The 20,484-nt window shown below is 54.0% G+C and overlaps 1 protein-coding gene across 2 annotated transcripts in view; it reads right to left on the bottom strand.

The window, feature by feature from the left end:
• Window positions 1-327: 327 nt before the first annotated feature.
• Plxna1 (plexin A1) overlaps window positions 328-20,484 on the bottom strand; it is a 44,984-nt gene continuing 24,827 nt past the window's right edge. For both annotated transcript variants that reach the window (XM_087658138.1, NM_001447387.1), the window contains 22 exon segments: window positions 19,907-20,003; window positions 19,637-19,830; window positions 19,365-19,516; window positions 19,162-19,282; window positions 18,776-18,912; window positions 17,552-17,719; window positions 17,243-17,336; window positions 16,653-16,892; window positions 16,403-16,546; window positions 15,812-16,046; window positions 14,614-14,756; window positions 13,838-14,094; window positions 13,664-13,730; window positions 8,758-8,904; window positions 8,486-8,645; window positions 7,776-7,879; window positions 7,441-7,537; window positions 6,911-7,101; window positions 6,635-6,804; window positions 4,918-5,130; window positions 4,669-4,819; window positions 328-3,507 (listed from right to left, as the gene is read on the bottom strand). In XM_087658138.1, the coding sequence (XP_087514264.1) occupies window positions 3,412-3,507; window positions 4,669-4,819; window positions 4,918-5,130; window positions 6,635-6,804; window positions 6,911-7,101; window positions 7,441-7,537; window positions 7,776-7,879; window positions 8,486-8,645; window positions 8,758-8,904; window positions 13,664-13,730; window positions 13,838-14,094; window positions 14,614-14,756; window positions 15,812-16,046; window positions 16,403-16,546; window positions 16,653-16,892; window positions 17,243-17,336; window positions 17,552-17,719; window positions 18,776-18,912; window positions 19,162-19,282; window positions 19,365-19,516; window positions 19,637-19,830; window positions 19,907-20,003 (3,378 nt within the window). In that variant the 3' untranslated portion in view covers window positions 328-3,411.

Below are 20,484 nucleotides of genomic sequence, written 5' to 3' on the forward strand. Positions count from 1 at the left end.
CCATAGTGAAGAGAGGTAGCCAGGATCCTGCCTTACAGATGAGTGTGCTCCCAGTGAGGACTGCACATGGTCCTGCCACACACACTACCACTGAGGCTTCCTCTTTGTTCCAACAAGGGGGTACGCTGTTTGTTTTCTGCATATATAAAACTGTGATGTGACACCCGGGTCTGTGCCAGATTTCCAGGGTTCTAGGTGTTCACACAAGCCTCCTGTCTGGAGGGCAGAGGCCCCAAGGTGTCTGCTGCCACCTCTGAGGATATAAGCTATTCCTATGGTTACCTCTTGATTCCCAACCCACTAAAATTAAGACTCAGAGCCACGAGCTTTAGCAAAAATGTTTAATCTCTCCTTAATGTGTGTTTATTTACAAGTACTAAATCTGAAGAACCGTAAAATAGGAAATAGCGGTATATTTACACATCTGATGGCTGAGCGTATTGGCTCTGCCGCTTCCAGAGAAGCAATGGCCGAGGCCTGATCTACTTAGACCATCCAAATGACCAGTTTTTTTTGGGTGGGTGGGGGTTGGGGGAAGCAGGTAAGAGGGAGTGTTCTGCGGCATTAAAGGACAGCTAATCATGGGTTTCACCTTAAAAATATCTTTCTCTCTCTAAATATATCTACTCTAGCTTGTGTAGCACCGATGTGAGCCACCAGATCCAAACTGGGGGAACTGGAGTAGAGGGTGGCGGTCAGGCCCCTCTGTACCAACAGAGGTTGCTGGCCTGTGCCTGGAACTCAATGCAGTGTCTCTTGGGGACACATCAAGGCCCTCATCCCTGATGCTGTTTAGCTGTCCAACCATAAGAGAGTGGGGCAGCTGGAGAGCACAGGGCCAGCCCAAGGCATGTGGAGGCCAGGCACCCAGGCCCAGCTTGGAATAGCCCAGGCACTCCTGAGTCTGGGTGCAAAGGGAAAGACCAGGCAGGAAGTTAGGGCTTCTGGGGATGGGGCCCATGGCAGGACGGCAGTACCAAGAATGTTAGGGCCGGGCTGGCTGGAATAGTGCTTGCCCACCTCCCTGGTCCCTAGGACTGTAGAGGGTGGCCCTGAGCATCCACCATCCAGTGCGCAGTGGGCTCCAATCCCGAGCCATATTGAGGCAGGAGTGGAACACTTTGCAGGATACCACAAGATGGATGGCTCTTGAAGACCAAGGACAAGAAGATGTCAGAGCTCAGTTCCAGTAGTGGCAGGGAGGTGAGGCCTGGCCCTGATGGCTGTGCTGAGATGGTAAGAACAGCTAGGGCAGTTCGCATGTAAACAGAAATGCTAAAGTGCTTGCGAACAAATGCCCTGGGGAAGCTGCTCCAAGCCACCTCATCACCCACCCAGGCAAGGCGGCCTGGTAGGACAGATGAGGCTGGCCTATTCTGGAGCCTTGGGCAGGGTGGTGGGGATGGATAGTGAAGGCAATGAGCCTAGAAGCTGTGCGTGGTCCAGGCAGAGCTGGAAGAACTGGGGGCTTCCATCTGAAGCCTACAACCAGGGAAGACTTTAGGGGAAACTGAGGCTCCCACCCAGGCACAGCCCGGAGGCATCAGAAGGAAGAGAGGGATATATCCATGGGTAAACCCCCAGGCAACAACAGGGGCTACTGAGAAACGGCTATAGCCAGGCTGGCTAGCCTTGGCTCTGACCCCAGTATTAGCTCAGGGAGTGAGCCACAGAGATGGGGTGGGAGTCTAACCAGAATTCACGGCCCAGGGTACCCAGGCCCATGACTACCACAAAGGAGTTGCTCCCTGAGACCTTGCACCTGTCCCATAGCAAATAAAGGCGCAGCTCTAAACTGACCTCCACGCTGTCCCACCGGCTCCCTAGCTTGGAGTGTGAGGGACCACAAGGCTAGCAGCCCGCGGACGTGGAGTGTGCTGTCCCCAGCATTGAGGATGGGCCTGGCCACAGTTAGCTGTCCCTTAAAATCCATTATAATCTTTAGTACCATCAAAAAGGTGAACTTGAAAAGGGAATAGGCCGCTTGCTTGCTTCTCCAATGACTAATTAAAAAAACATTAAAAAAAAAAAAAAAGGATCTAATCACCTCTAGTATTCAACACTTGCAGTTTGAAAAGATCAACTCAGACTAAACGCTAGCACAGTCATGCAGGTCCACAGCCTCTGCACCCGAAGCTCAGGGCACCAGGAATCCTGGGCAGTGGCTTCTTCCGTCTGGGGAAGTAGAGGCCACATCAGACGGCAGCTCCAGGGCCCTTGGTTTTGCTCTCTTCCACCTGGGTTCCTCAGAATTGCCTTTCCGTGTCTCCTCCCTCAAATAATTGTACAGCACCCCATTGGGGCCAGGGCCACACACACATATATATATATATATATACACATACATACATATATATATGTACAGGGTCCATTAAAAATGTACTCCTTGTTGCTCCTTGAGGGCAGAGGTGGACACAGCTGACCTCTGGTCCCTTGGGTCACTGTCCATGGCCAGCAGGGTGGCAGAAATGCCCCCCAACCCCCAGGGCAGAATACCACAGGCTTTCTTGTTCCCTTAAAAGCAGTACCCAGATGTCCCACCGTAGAGGGGCCAGGACACTGTTGAGATGCCAGACCGGAAGCCAACGGGAGCGTCGGGGCAAGGAGGATAGAGGGTAGTGGATGGTGGGCTATTATCCTCCCGAGCTCCATGGTGGGCTGCAACAGGAGCAGGAGGCGGGGAATAAATAATGGGAACATGCACTCTGACTGGAGCCCCAGGACCAGGGGCTCCCAGAGGCACAGCCCTGAGGACAGAGAAGGGTTCGCCTAGCCATCGTCCGCGTGTCACTTGGAAGTGGGGTCTGCAGGCCCTCCATAGGAGGGGAGTGGGGCCTCTCCCCAGCAGAAGGATGTGGCATTCCAGCCTTGGCCGCGCAGAGCACGCGGTGAATCTGAGGGTGGTGGCAAGCACTGGGTGCTAGAGTAGAGGCTGGTGGGACAGCCCCGGCTGAGACTTATGTGGCCTAGCCTTGGGTATCTCACCTCTCCCTCAGACTCTGCCTGCTGGTAGCAGCTGGAGAAGCCAAGAACTGTGGATTGGTCCAGTCCCTTGTCCTGCTGCCCTCCCTTTGGAGGGCCTGGCCTTTTATCTCGGCCCCTCAGAGGCCACCTCTCTCCCAGGAAAGCCACTAGCAGCTCTAGCCAAGCAGCAACTATCCCTGGGCAGGACCAGCCATGCTGTGCAATCCTCGCCCAAGGCAGCGAGCCCTAGGCATAGAGGTGGCTCAGCAGGAACCCTCACATCCACAGCGATAAAAGTCGGCCCTGCACAGCAGGGAGAGGAAGGCGAGGGCTAGGACCCAACTGCAGCCCTACACCTGGCACTTGGTACAGGTGGGCCAAGGGCTGTCTCTTGGGTCCTCTGCTGCCCTCCTGCTCTGCCTCCTGCTGGGTGGGCATTTCCAGGGCTCAGCTGCTCAAGGCCATTGTGTCCACCACCTGCTCCAGTTTGCTCCGAAGCCGCTGCCTTCGAGCCTGCTCATCTTTTTCCAGAGCCACCAGAATCTGCAGGGGTGGGTTGAGGGGTAGGATAGGGTCAGAGTCAGGGGTAACTACCCACAGACAGGGGTTGGAAGCTCTGAGGGAAGCTGCTGGGCCACCATATGTAACAGTGGTGTGCCTTGGGGGATTTTGGGAGCAGTCAGGCAAGACCTGAGTCTACCAGTTCCTAGCTGTGAAAACAGCTCTGCTCCAGAGTACTTCTGTACTCTAGGGTGAGCTCCCAAGGCCATTACGTCCACCCTCATCTCCTTCATCAACAGCCTTTAGATCCTGGCTATGGCCTCTCCTACCTCACCCTTCTTAGGCTTCTGTGAGTCTTCTCTGGCAGTGCTCCACGTCCTGCTTTCTGAGGTGGCACGGTCACTGCTCTCTACTGTTGCTGGGTTTCTTATGATCTTAGGTTGCCTTCTTGAGTATCACACTCCTACCTCCAGTCATCTGACTCCCCACACTTCAGTCTATATGGGAGCCCAGGCCCACTGTCCCATCTTATGCCCTTAATCACTACAACCTCTGAGCCCTCTGGGCTGGTTTGATCCCAGAGCCCTTCTGAGCCCATAGCTCCATGGCCTTAGACCTGTCTCTGTGGCTTCTCATCTCCAGACAGGCTGCCTGGCTATCTATCTCACTGGCCCAGCATAGCCAGCAGACTACTGCCTCTAGACTTGTAACAATCTGTCTGGTTCAGGGACACAGCCAAGCCAAAGTCTCCACACCTAGGTCACCTGGCCTGTATATCTTCTGCCTGTTCCCAGGTGAGCTCTAGCTCAGCCATTAGACTCTATGGATCGTGGCCAGTCAGGCCCACCCAGTGCCTTGGCAATGCTCACATATACCCAGTCCTTGGCTATTGGTACACACAAACTCCAGCCCAGAGTCAGAGACAAGTCATCCCAGAGAGGTCAGGGGAGCTGCTCCTTGGCAAACCTTTGCCCAGTCCCAGAGATATCATCCAGCCCAATAAACTCTATTATAGGCCCACAGCTATCCACCCCAGAAAAACATCCCCCTGTCTCCCCAACCTGCCCCTGAGACCCTTCTGTGTGGCTAGAATCTCTGATTTCCTTACTGCCCCGGGAACAGTTCTGCTGTCAGGTACAGAAGCAAAGCAAGTACTGGGTGAGCTCTGAGACGCAAGTGAACTGGGGTGGGGGAGGGGCACACCTCGTCCTTGTACTTGGCGATGTAGGAGTAGATCTCGTGCAGGGCACTCATGCTGTTGAACTGGCTGAGATGCAGCCGGGACTGCTCTGCCAGGTAGGCGCTCATGTCTTGATCACTGATGGCGGGCATCTTGGCAATGTCAGCATAGTACCTGACAGTAGGTGGCAGGGTCAGCATGGCTGGGGTCACAGGGCCTACCCACCCACCAACCTGTGGCCCTGGTCTGCATGACCCCTGCTGGCCACCCACCTTTCAACCCAGCTCTTGTAGTTGGGGATGTCCTTGGCATAGAGCAACTTGTTAGAGGGTGAGTCTTTGCCCAGCTTGTGCTCTGATGTGGAGCAGGAGTCCATGAAGGTCTGCGCTACCACTGAGAGGCAGGCATCTGTTATGCTGTTCTTGTGGATGTCGAACACGAACTGAGGGTTCTTAATCACATTCACCCAGAAGCGCAGAGGCAGGCTGTGGACAAGCAGGCCCAAGAGTGATCAGGATCGCTACTCTGTATCCTATCCCTTTCTAGACAGCAGCTAAAGTGGCCAACCATCCCACAGGCCTGACTCTGTCCCCCAGAGAATGAATGGAGGTGCACATGTTCGACTGGGGCAGGTTTGTCACCCCACTGGCCAGACAGAACATGCTGCCAACAACCTGGTGCCTCTCAGAGCATCGTTTCTCATGTTGAGCTTATGTCTATGGCCACCTCTGAGGCCTGCACACTGGCTTATACCCTGTCCCGGCGCTCAGCTCCAGTCCAAGGACATATGCCTTCATACCCACCCTCTATGCCCCACAAGGCCTCCGACAGCCTTGGCTGAGCACCCAATTAGAACACATGCTTTTCAAACATTAACAAAATAAAACTGGAGACTGAGGCTATTGGTGACCATAGGCATGTGCCAAAAGCCTGCTAACTCCACATGGCTGAGGTAGCTGCTCTAGAGTAAATAAGAAGATTCCATAGAGCACACTGCTCCTAGCCAGTGCTCCTAGCAGTTCCTCCCTTGCTGGGACTCTTGACAGGCAGCCCAGATGGACCTGGGACTTAGGCTCCCACGGCGCTGGAAGGAGACGAGAGGTTAAAACCAAGAGGAATCTTGAGAGGGGGAGGGAAGGGGTACAGGGCTCTGGGCTGAGGCCAGGACCATCCTGTACACTAGGTCAAGGGTCATGAGATTAGGAAAGCTAATGGCCAACCCGACTTAGAGGTCAGAGCACAACTTTCAGGATGAAAGGAGCTATCAGGGGTGTGTGGCCATGAAAGGTATGCCCTGGTGGGAATGTAGAGTGGGGATCTGGTGCAACCTTGCAGGAGAGGAAGGTCAACTGACCAGTCTTCAGTCCAAGTGGCCCTTCTCTAAAATTGTGGGCTATGGGGGTGGGAAGACCATACACAGGGGTAGAACCTGCTGGGTCAGGGTTACATACAGCAGAAGCCCACAAGTCCTCTTGTCAGCCAAAGCCAGAGAACACCGAACAGCCCCAATCAGGAAAGGGGACATGGGGCCTGAGGCTAGGTTGCAGGCATCTAGGGCTGGTCCACAAGTATAGGTGGTCTATTCTAGGAGCAGGCAGGTCAGGGCTGAGCCCATAGCAGTCACAGGAAGCACTGGAGTAAGCCCACTGGGGTCTGGCTGGCCTGAATTCTCACCTACAATACACGGCTCCACACTTACTACCATGTGATCTCAGAGTGGCCTTCTAGAGCCATCTCTATCCCCAGGTGCTAGCATTTCATGTCACTGAGCACAGGCTTGTGCTATAAATAGCATTTCCTCTATGCTATCAATTGGCTCTGGCCCACCAAACTCTGCTTCTTACATGGCAGCCCCTCACCCAGGGAATTCCTACAGGCCAGAGTAGTGGGGTTGTGGCAGGATCTAGGGATGGAAACTGGGAAGGTTCAGGGTGATCCTGGCCCTGTAAGGCTGGGCTCCTGGCGGTCCCACCCCTATGGTAGTCGCACCAATTGCTCTTCCAGGTATGGCGCACATCTGAGTCGTGGATCTGGTGCTTGTCGGCCTGCTCATCTAAGAAGTCAAACATGTACTTGATGGCCAGAGGCAGGGCTGAGCCACGGTGCGCCGTGCTGAAGATGGTCTCAAACAGGTCATCCACGAACTTCTGCAGTGTTCCCTGCGGGGCGAGGAGTGAGCTTCAGGGCTACCCAGGGCACAAACCTCCTAGGTGACCTGAATAGGTCTGTAGGAACTCTGGACTGGGCATCTTCACATACACCTACCTTAGTAGCCAGCAGCCTTGTCAGGTAGATCTCAGAGACCATCTTGCTGCCACGGTCGCCTTCACGTTGGTCCAGGTGGTCGTGGTTCTTGACCAGGTGCCACAGTTTTGTTCCACTTTCCAGGTCTGGCGTGATCATGGGTGTTCGTGAGCGTAGGCTGTCAGGGCTACTGGCTGTACGCAGCATGCTCTCTGCAGGAATAGCCTGTCAGCTGGCAGGGCTGTGTCCCTTACCCACGGCCAGACCCTGCCCTACCCCAGCCAGTTTCCTTCAGAGGGCACTAAGGCTCCTGCTAGTTATGTAGGGGATGGCCGGCCACTGTGGTCACATAAGCAGCACGAGGTCCCTTGTTTATAGGCTATGGGGACAGGCATTACTTCAGAATGGGAGGGAAGGCCAAGAGCCCAGTGACACACCACATGCCCCCTTAGTCCTGGCATCCGACACACTGACAGAGCACTAGGAAGAAGGGCAACCCATCCAGGTCCACTGTCCACCTACTACCTGCTTGCAGCCCTGCGGCCCCTCACCGTATCTGCTGAGGGACTTCGTGAAGGTAGAGGAGTTGGAGATGTTGTAGGCAGACGTCTGCTTGGGTACTAGTGCCACTGATGACCCATCCGTCACCTGTGGGCAGACATCAAGGATACAAGTCCCAGGGTGTCCTGCCCAACCTGGGGTTACCTAAAGACACCCATGGTTCTGCCCCCAGAGGCAAGTCATGCCACCACTCTGAGTCTCCATTGGGACCGTCCCAGGGTAGATTAATCACTCGGGCATGGCATAGTCCACAGCTGACTAGGCATGTTCCAGTTTAAGGGAAGGAAGCCCACGCAGTGGTCCCTGGATGGTGGCAGTGGGTCACCTGATAGTGAGCCAGCGTGTTCAGCCTCTTCCAGTCATTGTCAATTTTGGTGGTGACATCCTCATCCTGAAGGATGATGCGTGCCATGCGGCCCTGGCGCCACTCTACAGGAAGTAGGGTATTAGAGGTGGGACCCACCCCTTCTCTCCCTCCCTCCTTCCCTCCCTCATTTTCTCCATCCCTACCTTCTCTTCAAGCTCCTCATCCTACTGGTACATAAAACAAGGGATTGGGGAGACAGGAAGGCAGGGAAGGGCTTGCTCTGCACTTGAGGAAGAACCTGGGCCAGAGCCAGAAGCAGAGGCTCCTCTATGGACAACTACATTCACAGCTCAGAGGTGGCATGGTCTGCCCATGGGGTTGGCCTTTCTTCTGGTGCCTGGATGAGTCCAAGAGGTAGGCCCTGCTATACCCAGGTTCCAGTCTCAGCCATTCCAGCCACATCTCCTGTAGGATCCCAGAACTGTGTCCCACATCTTTTGACTTTCCCCAGTGCAAAGTCCTGTTCCTTCAGCCCTGACAGTTTCCCAGAGAATATCAAACTCACACCCTGCCTCTCTCCACAGGTCTTCTCCATCATTCTACTCTGGCCTGCAGACCCTAGTTTACCCTGTCATCTCCCTTGAAGTGTTTGTTGAATGACTTCTTACCATCAGGACAAGGAGCCTGACCTCTGACCAACATCACAGGAACAATGGCCCACCACTCACCCAGGTCCATGTCCCCAGCCTTGGGCCGCTGTGAGTAAGGCACACCCTTATATACAGCATCCAGTAGCTTCTCCTTGACCTGGGTCACGGTGTCACAGTTCAGTCCCTTCACAGGGACCTCAGGTGCATTCTCATGTTCAGGGTTCACACAATTCAGGGTCTGTGTGTGAGGAGGGTGTTACTGTAGCATCAGTCACACCCCTCATTTCTGCTAGTCCTGTTCACTCAGTTCAGTGTCACTGGAAGGGAAGGACCCAGGACTGGGGGCTCACCAGGGTCTTGTAGTCAATCTGCTGCCGAATGAGCTTGTCTTCACTCAGAGAGTAGCGGGCCTCCCCTGTGATGGCATCAATAGGGCCCTTCTCCATCTGCTGCTTGATGGCACAGTACAGCATGAAAAGCGGCTCCCCAGCACACTCCTGTGTGGGTGGTAGGGTATGAGGTTGGGCTAGGACCTGGTTAGGCCTTTAAGGGCTATCTAGCTATTTCTAGCGGCTCCATCTCCTCATGAAGGCAAGCCTGTCTCTAGAGCCAGCACCAGGCAAGGAAATCTAGCGAGCATGACACCCCCAGTGTCCTTATGACTAGAGACACATACATCCTTGAAACACTGCCCTTACTGCTCACCGGTGTGCCCATGATCTGTGGGTGTCTGGGGACCCACCTCGCCAGAGGTCCAGCATCACTCAGAGCATGCTTTCACCATGGTCACCAGCACAGACACACTGACTCCTGACTCCTCATCTCCAAGGGGCAAAGGAACCCACAGACTGGTGCCAAGGAGAAACAGGGACTGGTGGGGTAGCCAATGCACACTTGGCAAGGGCCTACACTGTCCCTACTCTCAGCTACCTGTCATCCGGCTCCCTGCACTGCAGGTGTGGGCCAGGAGAAGGGCCATGTTACTCAGCAAGGTGAGTGAAGCAGACGCTGAAGCTCAGACTGGTCCATGGCCCGGAAGGCTCACTCAGGACTGCTGGAGTCACTCCTCACAGTGGCCACTGGCTGAGAATTCCTAGATGGGAGGCTGGCCCAGGTGGTCCCTTGGCAAGCCCATGCTGACTCTGTTCCTGTACCCAGATGTTCTAGCCCCTTGTTAGCATCTGAGGCAATTAAAGAGACAGCTGCTAAGGAACAGCCAGGAGTATAGATCATCTTGAGACCTTCAGACAACACTCCTGTCTTTGAAATTATGTTTCATTTGCAAACTTGGTTTCATTAAGTCAGCCAGGAAGTAGGAGGGAGGGGGAGCAGGTTGGGACTCAGAGCCATCAATAACCGCCTCTTTTGGCAAGCACTACCTCACATGGTTTCCCCAGGTTAGATGTCTGCCCTTGGGTTCCTGAGCAGAGTTAAAGGAGCACAGGGGGCAGGCCAGTGCCCAACCTTGGATACAGGCCAGCCCAATCCTAATGCATCTGCCCCAGAAAAGCCAGGGCTTCTCTGAGAAAGCTCAGACCTGGAAGGTAGCTGTCCCCAGGGCCAGCATGGACCATCATTTCACCAGGCTTTCCAAGACTGTGAAAGAAAGGTCAGAGACGGGAGCCCAGGGAGGAGGTGGGCCCTGAATGAAGCAGTCCTAAGCCTAAGGGCTTTTTCTCTCTGGGCCTCATTTCCCTGTTCTATGGCAGGGGTAGGTAGGGCTCCACCTTCCTCTCAACCCTGCTGAGAAGGTGCAGAGAACAGTTCCTTCATAGAGAGAGACAACAGGCCAGGAGTGCAGCTCAGTAAATAGGGTACAGTACCAACACTCATCTGCAAGGGAAGTCAAGGTCAACCCTACCTCAACCTCGGGTCATGTGCTTCACCTGTAGCATAAAAGCTGCAAATTATGGAATGTTGTTATTTAAACAACAACAAACACCCCTACCATATACTAAAGAAAAACCCTAGAAAACACAGAATTGAGGCTTCAAAGATCAAAGTGGCTGGTCAGACAAGTTGTTTGACTTGAATAAACGGCAGCCAAAGAAGTGCTGTCTGTCCTCGTGCCCTCTCCAGTGATGGTGTCACGGCACCCAGGCGAGGAGAGGGTCTAGAGGCAGCACATCTTATGCCCAGGCACCTGCGCTCACTCTGGAAGCCCACAGAGCAGACAGCTCCAGCAGAAGCCGGCTGTGTTGGGGAAGAATTCACAGTCCCCTAATACCCTCTGCCAGTGTGACAGAGGACAGTGAAAGTGATGGCACAGTGGTCACACCCTGGACAATATGCAGCTGCCAGGAGGGCAAGCACCGTGTGCCAGCTTACCTGAGGACATGGGCTCACCCTACCTGGGAGTGAGGAGCAGAAGCAGGGTGGGGTACCAGGGCCCCCTGTGAAGAGCACCCAGGACGGGTGTGACAACCACAGCCTGGGAGGTGAGGCGGGTAGGGGTGGGAGGGCTCACTTAAGCCAGAATTTTGGGCTAGCATGTCAATGCAGTCAGAACTCGACAATAAATCTGAATAAAATCCATTCCTCTACCTGCAGATGTTTGCTTCAATTAGATTCAGTGACACTGGCTATTGATGATTGTGACCATCTGAGCAGGGTCCCTGCCCCTTTTACCTCACAGGGGCTATTGTTGACAGTGTCCTGATAGACAGGCATAGCAACTGCCTTGCTCATACACTCTAGTCACATGTATCTGTGAGCAGGGGATGGGCTTAAACCCTGCCCAAGTGCTGACTCATGAGAAGGCCATGCATTTAGCTCTTCCCTCTGTCCTCCCCAGTCCAAGTGAGCTGTGCGTGTGGTATGGCTATGCTGGCCAGAGAGGGTGATCACTAGGGTAGGAAGGGACAGTTCATGCTTCTCAGAGTGGTTCATGGCTTAACATGCTTGCATTTCTGTAACAGTTGTCCATTACATACTGTGTGTTGTAGCTGGCCACAAGCAACTGACCCAAGGGAAAGCACAGTAGCAGTGTAGGCTGCACACGTCTGTCATTAGACAGAGCTCTGCAGCCACACATTTGAGTTAAACTAGTCAGCAATGCAAGGGCATCACGGACAATTCTGCTTAGAGGGCATCCTCATATCAGTCAAATTCAGAGGCAGAAAGGTGGTAGAGTGGAGGGAGGGGAGAGGGACTAGGAGTGTGTCATGAAGGCAGATTTCAGTCTTGCAAGATGATAGCAGATGATATTGACAGGGCTGCACTTTACAGATGTATTCACTCCAGTGGCTAAAGCACGAAGGTCATGAGTTTGAGGCCAACCTGGGCTATCTAGGGAGGCCTTGTCTCAAATAATAAGGTAAGGGTTAGTGAGATCACTCAGCAAGTGAAGGAACCAACTCTGCTAATCTGAGTCTGATCCCTGGGACCCACATGGTCAAAGGAGAGAACTCATTCCTCTAAGTTGTCCTCCTACTCCCGCATGTGCATTGTGGTATATGCCCACATAATAAAGAAATAAAAATGTAATTTTAAAGAAATCTAGAAGGTAGTGCATTTTCTTATATTTTTGGTTGTGAGCCTAGCCTTTAACGGCTGAGCCATCTCTCCAGCCCGGTAGTGCATTTTCTATTATGTATATTTTAGTCCAGTAAAACATTTTTTAAGTCTGTGGCATGGTAAAAAGAGACCAACTATTGAGCCATGAAAGGTGGAGGAGCTGGTCTTATGACTGAAAGAAAGCACTCTGGAAGGCTATGTAGAATGTGACTCAAGCCTTAGACTCCAGAGAAGGCAGAACTACAGGCAAGAGAATCTGCTGGGCAGCTCAGGGAAGGGAGGCACTGAAATATATCTTCTCTCAGCACCAAAAAGCAGGCATGTGTCAGGAGGCCTATGTGTGGCTCAGTGGCCAGACAGGGATAGAATAAGCCCAGGCCAATGTGGGCTCATTCCTGGAGTATCGGTTTTCACTATACAGCAAAAAAGGCCACACAAAAACCAGAGCTGAAAGGAGACTGAGAGGGCCTAAGAGTAAACCTGGAGCAGATGGCCCACTTGATTTCTCAGAAGCTGTGCTTCCTCCCTTTCTGCTGCTCCCCCATTGCCTTGTTCCCCACCCCCATCATCATTCCTACACCCCTGACTGCCTTGAGATGTCAATGCCCCTCAGTGAGGCTGTCCCAGATGTCTGATGGCTCTGTTCCCTCTGCCCCACAATGACAGGTGCACAGCCAGCTCTGCCAGCTTCCAGAGGCAGTCTGCCTCCCTATACTGTAGCAGTAGATATTGCAGAACTGGCTCGGGATCTGAGATCCAGATTCCTCACTGTGGAGAATGAGCATCAAACAGGGTCAGCATGCGTCAAGGCCCAGCATGGGCACAGTTGCTGGAGTGCAGAGGCCTTGCTCAGACTTGCTTTAATGAGCATGTAAATAACTGTCCACAGGGCCACGCTTTCATAGATGTGCACATTAACTATTATGGGGCTGCTGTACACGCAGATCCCCCTCTCCTCAGCTGTCTCTGTGCCATCCAGGTCGCTTTTCTCCATCTCTGGTCCCTCAGATCTTCTGTCTCTCACTCACTACCATATCCTATCACTGGCTCTCCTCCCAGCAAGTAAAGGCATCCAACCCATGTGCTGCCACTTCTGGGTCATCCAGAGCTCAGCAGCAGCCTACTGGGGGAGGACAGAGTCCAAGTGCTGGCAGACTCAGTACCAGCCCACCCCTGTCCTGCTGTACTACTTGTCACTGAATCCACGGAGCACTGGATAGGGCTATACTCCCTGGACGACCCACTGTTCCCACTTGTGACATATGTCCCATTGGCCACAAGGTCAGAGGAAGTCAGAGACTTTGGAACTGTGTAATTATCCAGTCTCTTAAGTGTAGGCAACCAGTTCAATCAACCAGCCCACCCTGTCACCTGCAAGGATTCTGGGAGCTCTGGAGAGCCAGAAGCCCAGGATGGACTTACGCCCCAACACGGAGCTCTCGAGGCCGGTGTCAGGCCCTCAGAAGCCTGTCTAGGTATAGTCCCTTCTGAGCCTGGCAGCTAGTTCCAGGTACCAAGCAGGCATCCAAGCTTACATCCAAACTCCAGCTTAGACACTGACTTCAGAGCATGAATGTCTATCCTCCCTCTGTAGGTAGCAAGCATCAACACAAGAAACAGCTAAGAGCAAGTAGTCTAGGTTGCTGGGCTGGGACACCACACCTAGGACCTGGCCTCTGCCTTCGTGCCTTCCTCCCCATCCCAACCCTTCCCTCCACTCATTGGGCCCCGGAGGCCTACCTTAAGGAACTTATACAAAAGGAAGGTGAACCAGTTGGTTAACATCTTCTCCGCCACTGATTCGGTCCTGTGGAAAGAGCAGCAAATGGCAATGAGGAGTCACCTCCACCATTCCAGCAGGCAGGTCCCAGGACTCCCATGGTGACCCCACCAGCCAGGCTTGCCTCCCTGTACCTCCTCAACAGGAGCTTGGGGTGGTTCTTGCTTTCCAGGTTCTTCTCGATGAGGTCGGAGAGCAGCTGCTTTAGCACTCCTGTGGCATACTCCATCTCACCCTGCAGGGCCGTCATGATGAGCGAGGCCACGTTCCCACGGTCACGCATAGAGAAGCTACGCTGGGCTTCCAGTGTACGGATGAAGGTTAGCAGGAAATGCTTCTTGGTCAACAGCTGTCCAAACAGTGTCAGCGACTTCTCCACATTGGCCTGCACCTGGGGGCACACAGGCCTGCTCAGACCACAGAGGCACACAGCTTCAATAGCTAAGGCAGGGGAAAAGCCTTTTGTGACACCGAGCTACTTGGGCCAGGAACACACAGGTAGGCCAGATTGCCCTCACTGCAGTGAAGCTCAGCACCTACATCCTCCAAGGGACTCAGGCAGGTGAATGGCAGCAAAGCCCCACACAACCAAGTACAAGGAGAGGAACCAGGGTCTTAGGCTAAAGGGCGGTTAGCTTGGGTGAGGCCTGGGGCACTGTTCTAAGCTTAGGGTCTCCTTCCAGCCTCCTGAAGCACTATGGGCAATGGTGTCACCCAAGGCAAGCTACCTGCCCCAGAAATTGGGTCCCTGCCCCAGAGCTCAGGGTCCCAACCTTGTGCTGTCTCCAACATGGGTCAGCCTCCATACTCTCAATGTGGCCAAGCTCTTCAACTTTCTCTGGAAGCCATATTATCCCCATGCTCTTGGCTGCCCAGCAGCCCCCAGGAACCTCTAAAGTGGCAGTCCTACCTCCATCTCCTTGAGTACAGGATGGTCCTCAATCCCAGGAAATAGCACTCGCATGGCATATGTGCGGTAGTCAAGGAACGGGATGCCAGCACCATCCAGGTCGCTGGTCAGCTCATGGATGTCTGTCTGTAGCTCTGCAAAGGCTGTGCCCAAATGTGGGGTCAGGGGCAATGTGAGGTTAAGGGCAGCACACTTGAGGTTCCCCTTCCCCTTCTCAGTCCTGGTCTGCCTACTGTGGACCAGGATCACTGGTCCTGACCTTAAAGAAACCAAGTGCCTTTCTGTGCCTCGGTTTCCCTAGTTTAGGACCAAACATTTTCTTCCTCTCTACTATCATGAGATTAGCTAGCTAAGAGTAAAAATGGCCCCAACATTGGCTGGGTAGGAATAGGAAGTCCTTTAGCCAAGACCCAGTCCTGTGTAGAGGGGGTGACAGATATTCCAGTAATGCTCCCAGGGTCCCAGTCCTATGTTAGCCTCTGCCTTATACACATCATGGCCCCAGGGCCCTCAACACCATTATTTTAGCCCTTACCACCTCTCAAGGTCAAAGAAAACAGGGCACAGTGGCAGGCCCTATAGAACACTCCAGAGCTATGAGGTTTCAGCCCTGTAGTTGCCCTCTATCTGATCAGGAATCAGAGGGGCAGGGCAGGCTCTGGAGTACCCAGCAGGTTTGGTGAAGTGCTGTGGCTTCATTTCCTGCTTGCTGCCAGGCATCTGGCCTCCCCTCTCTGGCAGTTGTTGGCACAAATTGGCAGAGAAGATATGGATGTACACTGGGCTTTCAATCTCCCTCTATAGGTTGGAGTCAAGGGCCCCCATCCTCCAGTCCCAGGTCATATCTACTTCCTGTCCACCAAAGTGGTCTACAGGGCAGGTACCCAGTCAACCATGGGACTATCTGGGACTCTCGGGGGGCTGAGCACGATCACTTGTATGTACCCTTGCCTCACTATGTGATACCCAAGGGTGTGGGCACTGTTTCTGTGCCCACTGGGCAGACCAGGAGACTGGGACACAAAAGAGTAAGTGGCATAGCCCCTAGATTATAGCTGTTCATAAGGTGGTCCCTTTACAAGTAGGACAATTCTGCCATCTGTCATCTCCCTGGGACTGAGCCAGAGTCCAGTGGTAGTGACTGACTCAGTACTCAGATTCCCTCCCTGGCTCTGGCCCCACCCATCTCCCTGCTGACCTTCCTTGCACTCGAGGGCCACACGTGACTCCAGGTTGTCCATCTGGAGCTGCAGCCGCTTAAGGGTCCGGTCAGCATCCCGGGATTTGCGTTTGTAGGCGATGAGCACAGCCACGATGACCAGCAGCAAGAGGCCACCCCCCCCACCGATACCCACAATGGCCGGCAGTGTCAGCAGGCTGTCTGAGTACACCTGCAGCATCCCAGGTGAGAACTCGAAGCCCCCTGCCCGCACCTGCCAGAAGGAACAGAGGTATTCAGATGCATCGGCCCCTCAGAGCCTGAGGCCCTGTGCAATGGCGACAAAAGCGGCTAACAGGTACAAGATGCTGGGAGCAGACAGGTGCCCAGGTAGTTAACACACTAGCACTTGGCAGTGGGGCTACCAGTGGGAGAGGGGCTCCAGTGGGAAAGATGGCAAGGACTGAATGGGGTTGCATTAGAACTCAGTCCGTGGGGATTTTCTCAGAGGTGGGGTTGCTCTAAGTGGGGGTAGGGTCAGTAGGTCAGGAGGGTGGTTCCAAGAGGCCATAGATAGGCTGTGATAGGGAATTCCTGGCTCTCTGTATAAAGAAAAGTTAGAATATGTACCGTGACTTTGTGCTGCCCCGTGAGGTTGGGTGCTTCACACAACAGCTGTGTCTCAGACACGGTGAGGATACAAGGCGTGGAGCCGATGAGCACCGTGTAGTTGAGCCGGGAATTGCCAGGAGCAGGTGGCAGGAGATTCCGCCCCTACAGCGGTCAGGGTGAAATGAGGGCCAACCCTGAGGTCTCTCCACAAACCCCGCCCTAGAGCAGCCTCTGCAGCAGGAGGCCACGGTGGCTTGTTGAAACCTACCTTAAGAATGAGCGGGGAACTGGGCTTCAGCTCCAAGAGCCCAGTAGGGCTGAGTGGCTCCAGTACAGGGTCCGGGTAGTAAAGGAATGAGGAGCTGTTGAGTACCAGCAGCGTGCGGACATTGTCCATGATGAAACCAATCTCATCTGGCCGCTCTCCTAGTTCTGGCGGGCTGCGCTTTGGGTTGTCTATAGACGGCGCCCGGCACACCATGGTGGTGTCATTGTACACCATGCAGCTCTGGGACACAGGTACCAGGATCTCAGGCAGGCTGTCTCTCCCACTGTGGGCCAGCTACCCAATAACAACCCCACCCTAGGAAGGACAGCTCCCTGTGTAGATGGTCTAGGCACCAAGGGGACACATGTTCAAGATGCCCATTCTCTGTAGGCTGAAGGCTAGACAGGCCCAGGGATCACCCCTGGCTGACCACTTTGTCCTCAAGGCCTCAGCACAGACAGGTAAGTCCAGTGAGGCAGAAGCAGGAGTGTTGGCAGCAACAGTTACCAGTCTAGGAAATACCCATGTGGACAGGACGGGAGGGAGAACAGAGTGAGGTAGGGGATCAGACGTCCAGGGCATCCACTCACATTTTCCCTCTCAATGCCTCCATACTTGGCCCGGATTCGAGGTTCACGGACGGTGGCCAGATTGGTGCCTGTGACTGTTAGGAGGGTCCCACCACTAAAGGAAGAAGAGAGGAATCAGACAGTGCCCTAGGCCTAGAAATACAAGACAGATGCAATCTCTTCCTGCATGAGCAGGTGGGTCAGAGCTCAGCCAGAGTACTGCTTGCCAGGGTTTTAACAACCCCAGGAGGCTGCCGGTGAGCAAACCCCTACACAACACCCTGGAGAGGTACTCCCTGACCCACAGTGGCTCCACAGCAGGTCTCCCACCTGTTGATGCTCCACTCAGGGTCGATCCTCAGGATAGTAGGGTCTTCAGTATAGTTGTACTTCACCTCGGGGTTGGAGAGCTGGGCACGGTTGATGTTGATAACAATAGGGGCACTGCCAGGGGTCTGCCCGGGAGGTGTCAGGCATCGGATCTCTCGTGAGTTTCTCCTGGGATGGGGTCAAGATGGGTGAGGGCACTGCGAGGCAACATGTCAACACATCAGCAGCTCTCCACTGGTGGCTGAGAACTGGTTCCCGGGGAAAGGCTTGGGCCTCCCTCAGGTGGCTACTGGATGACTACTCTGGCCTTTGAGTGCCAACCAGTGTTGGTCCTACCCTAAACCCTGACTGGCTTCTTTCCTTCCTCGCTTGGGTCTCATCTACATTGAGCTGTACATCTCCCTTGGTCTTGCCCTCCACTGTACTCTAATGACATAATCTCTAATGTAGATGGATGAAATAGATCCTGTCTACTGCGGCTGGCTATTCAGGAGACCCTGGCCAGGCTGTCTTCTAACAAGTACCAGCACTAGTACCAGTCAGCCATCCTAGTCCACCCTTCTCACCTGTCAGCACTGCCTTCTTCAGACCCCTGAGCATAGAGTCCCACTACCACTGGGTGCTTTGAACAAACCAGCTCCCTTTCCCTACTGTGCAGACACCTGGAAAAGGCCCTGTTCCTAGCAACAGTAAGCTGGCCTGGGGCATGGGGTCACAGGTCACCTTCATTAGCAGTCAGCAAGGCAATACCTGCTCTGAGGCTGTCCCTTGGCTATATCACCACAGCCTGGAGGCCTTATAGTCTCCAGGCTACAAACACCAATGATTAGTCTGATAACGGGTAATTACCACAGGAAAATATTTAAAGGGCCTTTCCATTATCATCCTTAATCTAAAATTATCTACTTTAAGCCTCAAAGCTTTTGTTACGATGTCTGTTTTCTCTATTAAACTTTTAAAAATACTTTTTATTTTGCTTGTAAGAAAGATGTCCCCTTCTTAGGAGGAACTACTGGAGGTAATAGTAGTACCCACTGAGGCCAGGCCACGCCCCCTTCCTACTCTGGAGGCTGGCCCCCCATCTCCATGGCAACCTTTCCTGTCTCTAGGTTTCCATAGAGATCACCCCAACCAGGTTTTCCATACCCGTTGCCCAGGCAACAGGAAGGGACAGCAGAGCCAGGAGGGAAAGCCCTGTGTCCCCTGACACCTCTCACCCCATACCAGGAGAAGGAGCAGGGCCGACCGCCAATGGACACAGCTACATCGCTGCCTGCATTCAGATGGCTCCCTTCAATACCAATCCAGGTACCTCCGGACAGAGGCCCCCGGGAGGGGCTCACACGGTAGAAGGTGGGTGTCTGCAGGAAGATGACTTGTTAGAGGAATTCCCTCTTAGAAGCATACGCTAGCATCTAGGCCTGTCACCCTGTGTTCCAGACAGGCAACCCTGGGGTAGGAGTAACCACTCCCTTGTAGCTGGGCTGAGCCTGCATATGGGCAACTGGGGCAGTGTCCTATATTAGAGGTGAGTCCAGGCCTATTTCTGCAGTACCCTTAATTACTTTCTGGGGGCAGCAGGAAGCAGAGGGCAGTAGGGTGGGGCTTACCACAAAGGTGAAGCGCTTGGGGGACAGAGCTCGGTAGTGGAGGGAGCAGTCCCGCACACACACCTCCACCAGGGCATCATGGGCTCGCAGTGTGCTGGCATCTCCGATCTCACACACAATCCTGTGGGCATAGTGGGGCTCAGCACTTCAAAAATGCTCCCCAGGCCACCTAAGCCCTCACCACCCACCCTAGTCTGCCTTACTGTTCTGCACTGATGTACTCGCTCTCCACAGGGCTGCAAAGCACCTTGCCCACGTGCACGCCTAGCCGCACATCCTCAAAACGGAGGCCCAGATTCTCACCGGTGATGGTTAGTCGAGTCCCTCCCTGCCGAGGGCCTGTCTCTGGGGACAGCTGCAGGAAGGCAGAGGCTGGGGCGGACATAGCAAGGTCTACCGTGCCAGGTGGGAGATGATAGGTGGGGCTTAAAAGGGTGGGGCTGAGCAGGTGTTGGACTGGGTCTCTAGCTCCTACCTTGAGAATCTTGGGGTCTGTGCAGCGGCTGCTGCCGTGGTGGGCATGCATCCAGGAGGCTGGTGAGTCAGCTGGGCAGTGGTGTCGTAGGGAACAGCGGCGCTCAGCTACACACCAGCCACACTCAAAACGCGGGTCCGCCTTGAGGCAGAGGCCGCAACTCTGGCGCAAGGCTGGGCACTTGTAGAGGTGGGCTATAATGGTGGGAAGGTTAGTCAGCATGGACCCACACACCATCCACCCACCCAGGCTGACAGCCCTGCTACTGACCCTGGATGTTCTGGGGGTTGTCAATGACAAAGTTGCCATTCCACACAACCGACAGGTTCACAGGCAGGTCGCTGACATCATTCCCCTCATAGGAGTACTGTTGGAAGAAAGGACAGTGGTCCTGCTTAGGGTGGTGGGCCACACCCCCATGCTACACGGAGGGTTAATGGTGCTTATGGGGGCCCCTCAACATCTCCGAAACGGACTACTATGGGCCTGCCGACAAGCAAGCTGCACGAGAATACACAGCTCTTCTGGTCATCTTTCCATACATGGCTTCTCTTCTAGCTCCATGGTCCTGCTCCCTCCTGCCAACTTCTATCTCCTACAGCCATGGAGAAACCACATCAATTGCCAGTCTCCATCTATTATCCTCCAAGGCTATCTCAGACACTACTTCCAACAGTAGGGCCATTTTGCCTGAGGGGTGCAGTCAGCGTCTGGGAGAGTAGGGCTGAGTCCAAAAGCATCAGGGAAAGCTCTGTGAACAAGAGTCTCTGCTGAATAGGCCAGGACTTTTGAGGTGTGAGGTCTTTGTGACCCCACAGCCTGAGCACAGGTCAAAAGATCACTGTCCT

The sequence above is a fragment of the Rattus norvegicus genome, chromosome 4 (genome assembly GCF_021556685.1).
Source record: "Rattus norvegicus strain SHRSP/BbbUtx chromosome 4, alternate assembly SHRSP_T2T, whole genome shotgun sequence".
Lineage (NCBI taxonomy): Eukaryota > Metazoa > Chordata > Mammalia > Rodentia > Muridae > Rattus > Rattus norvegicus.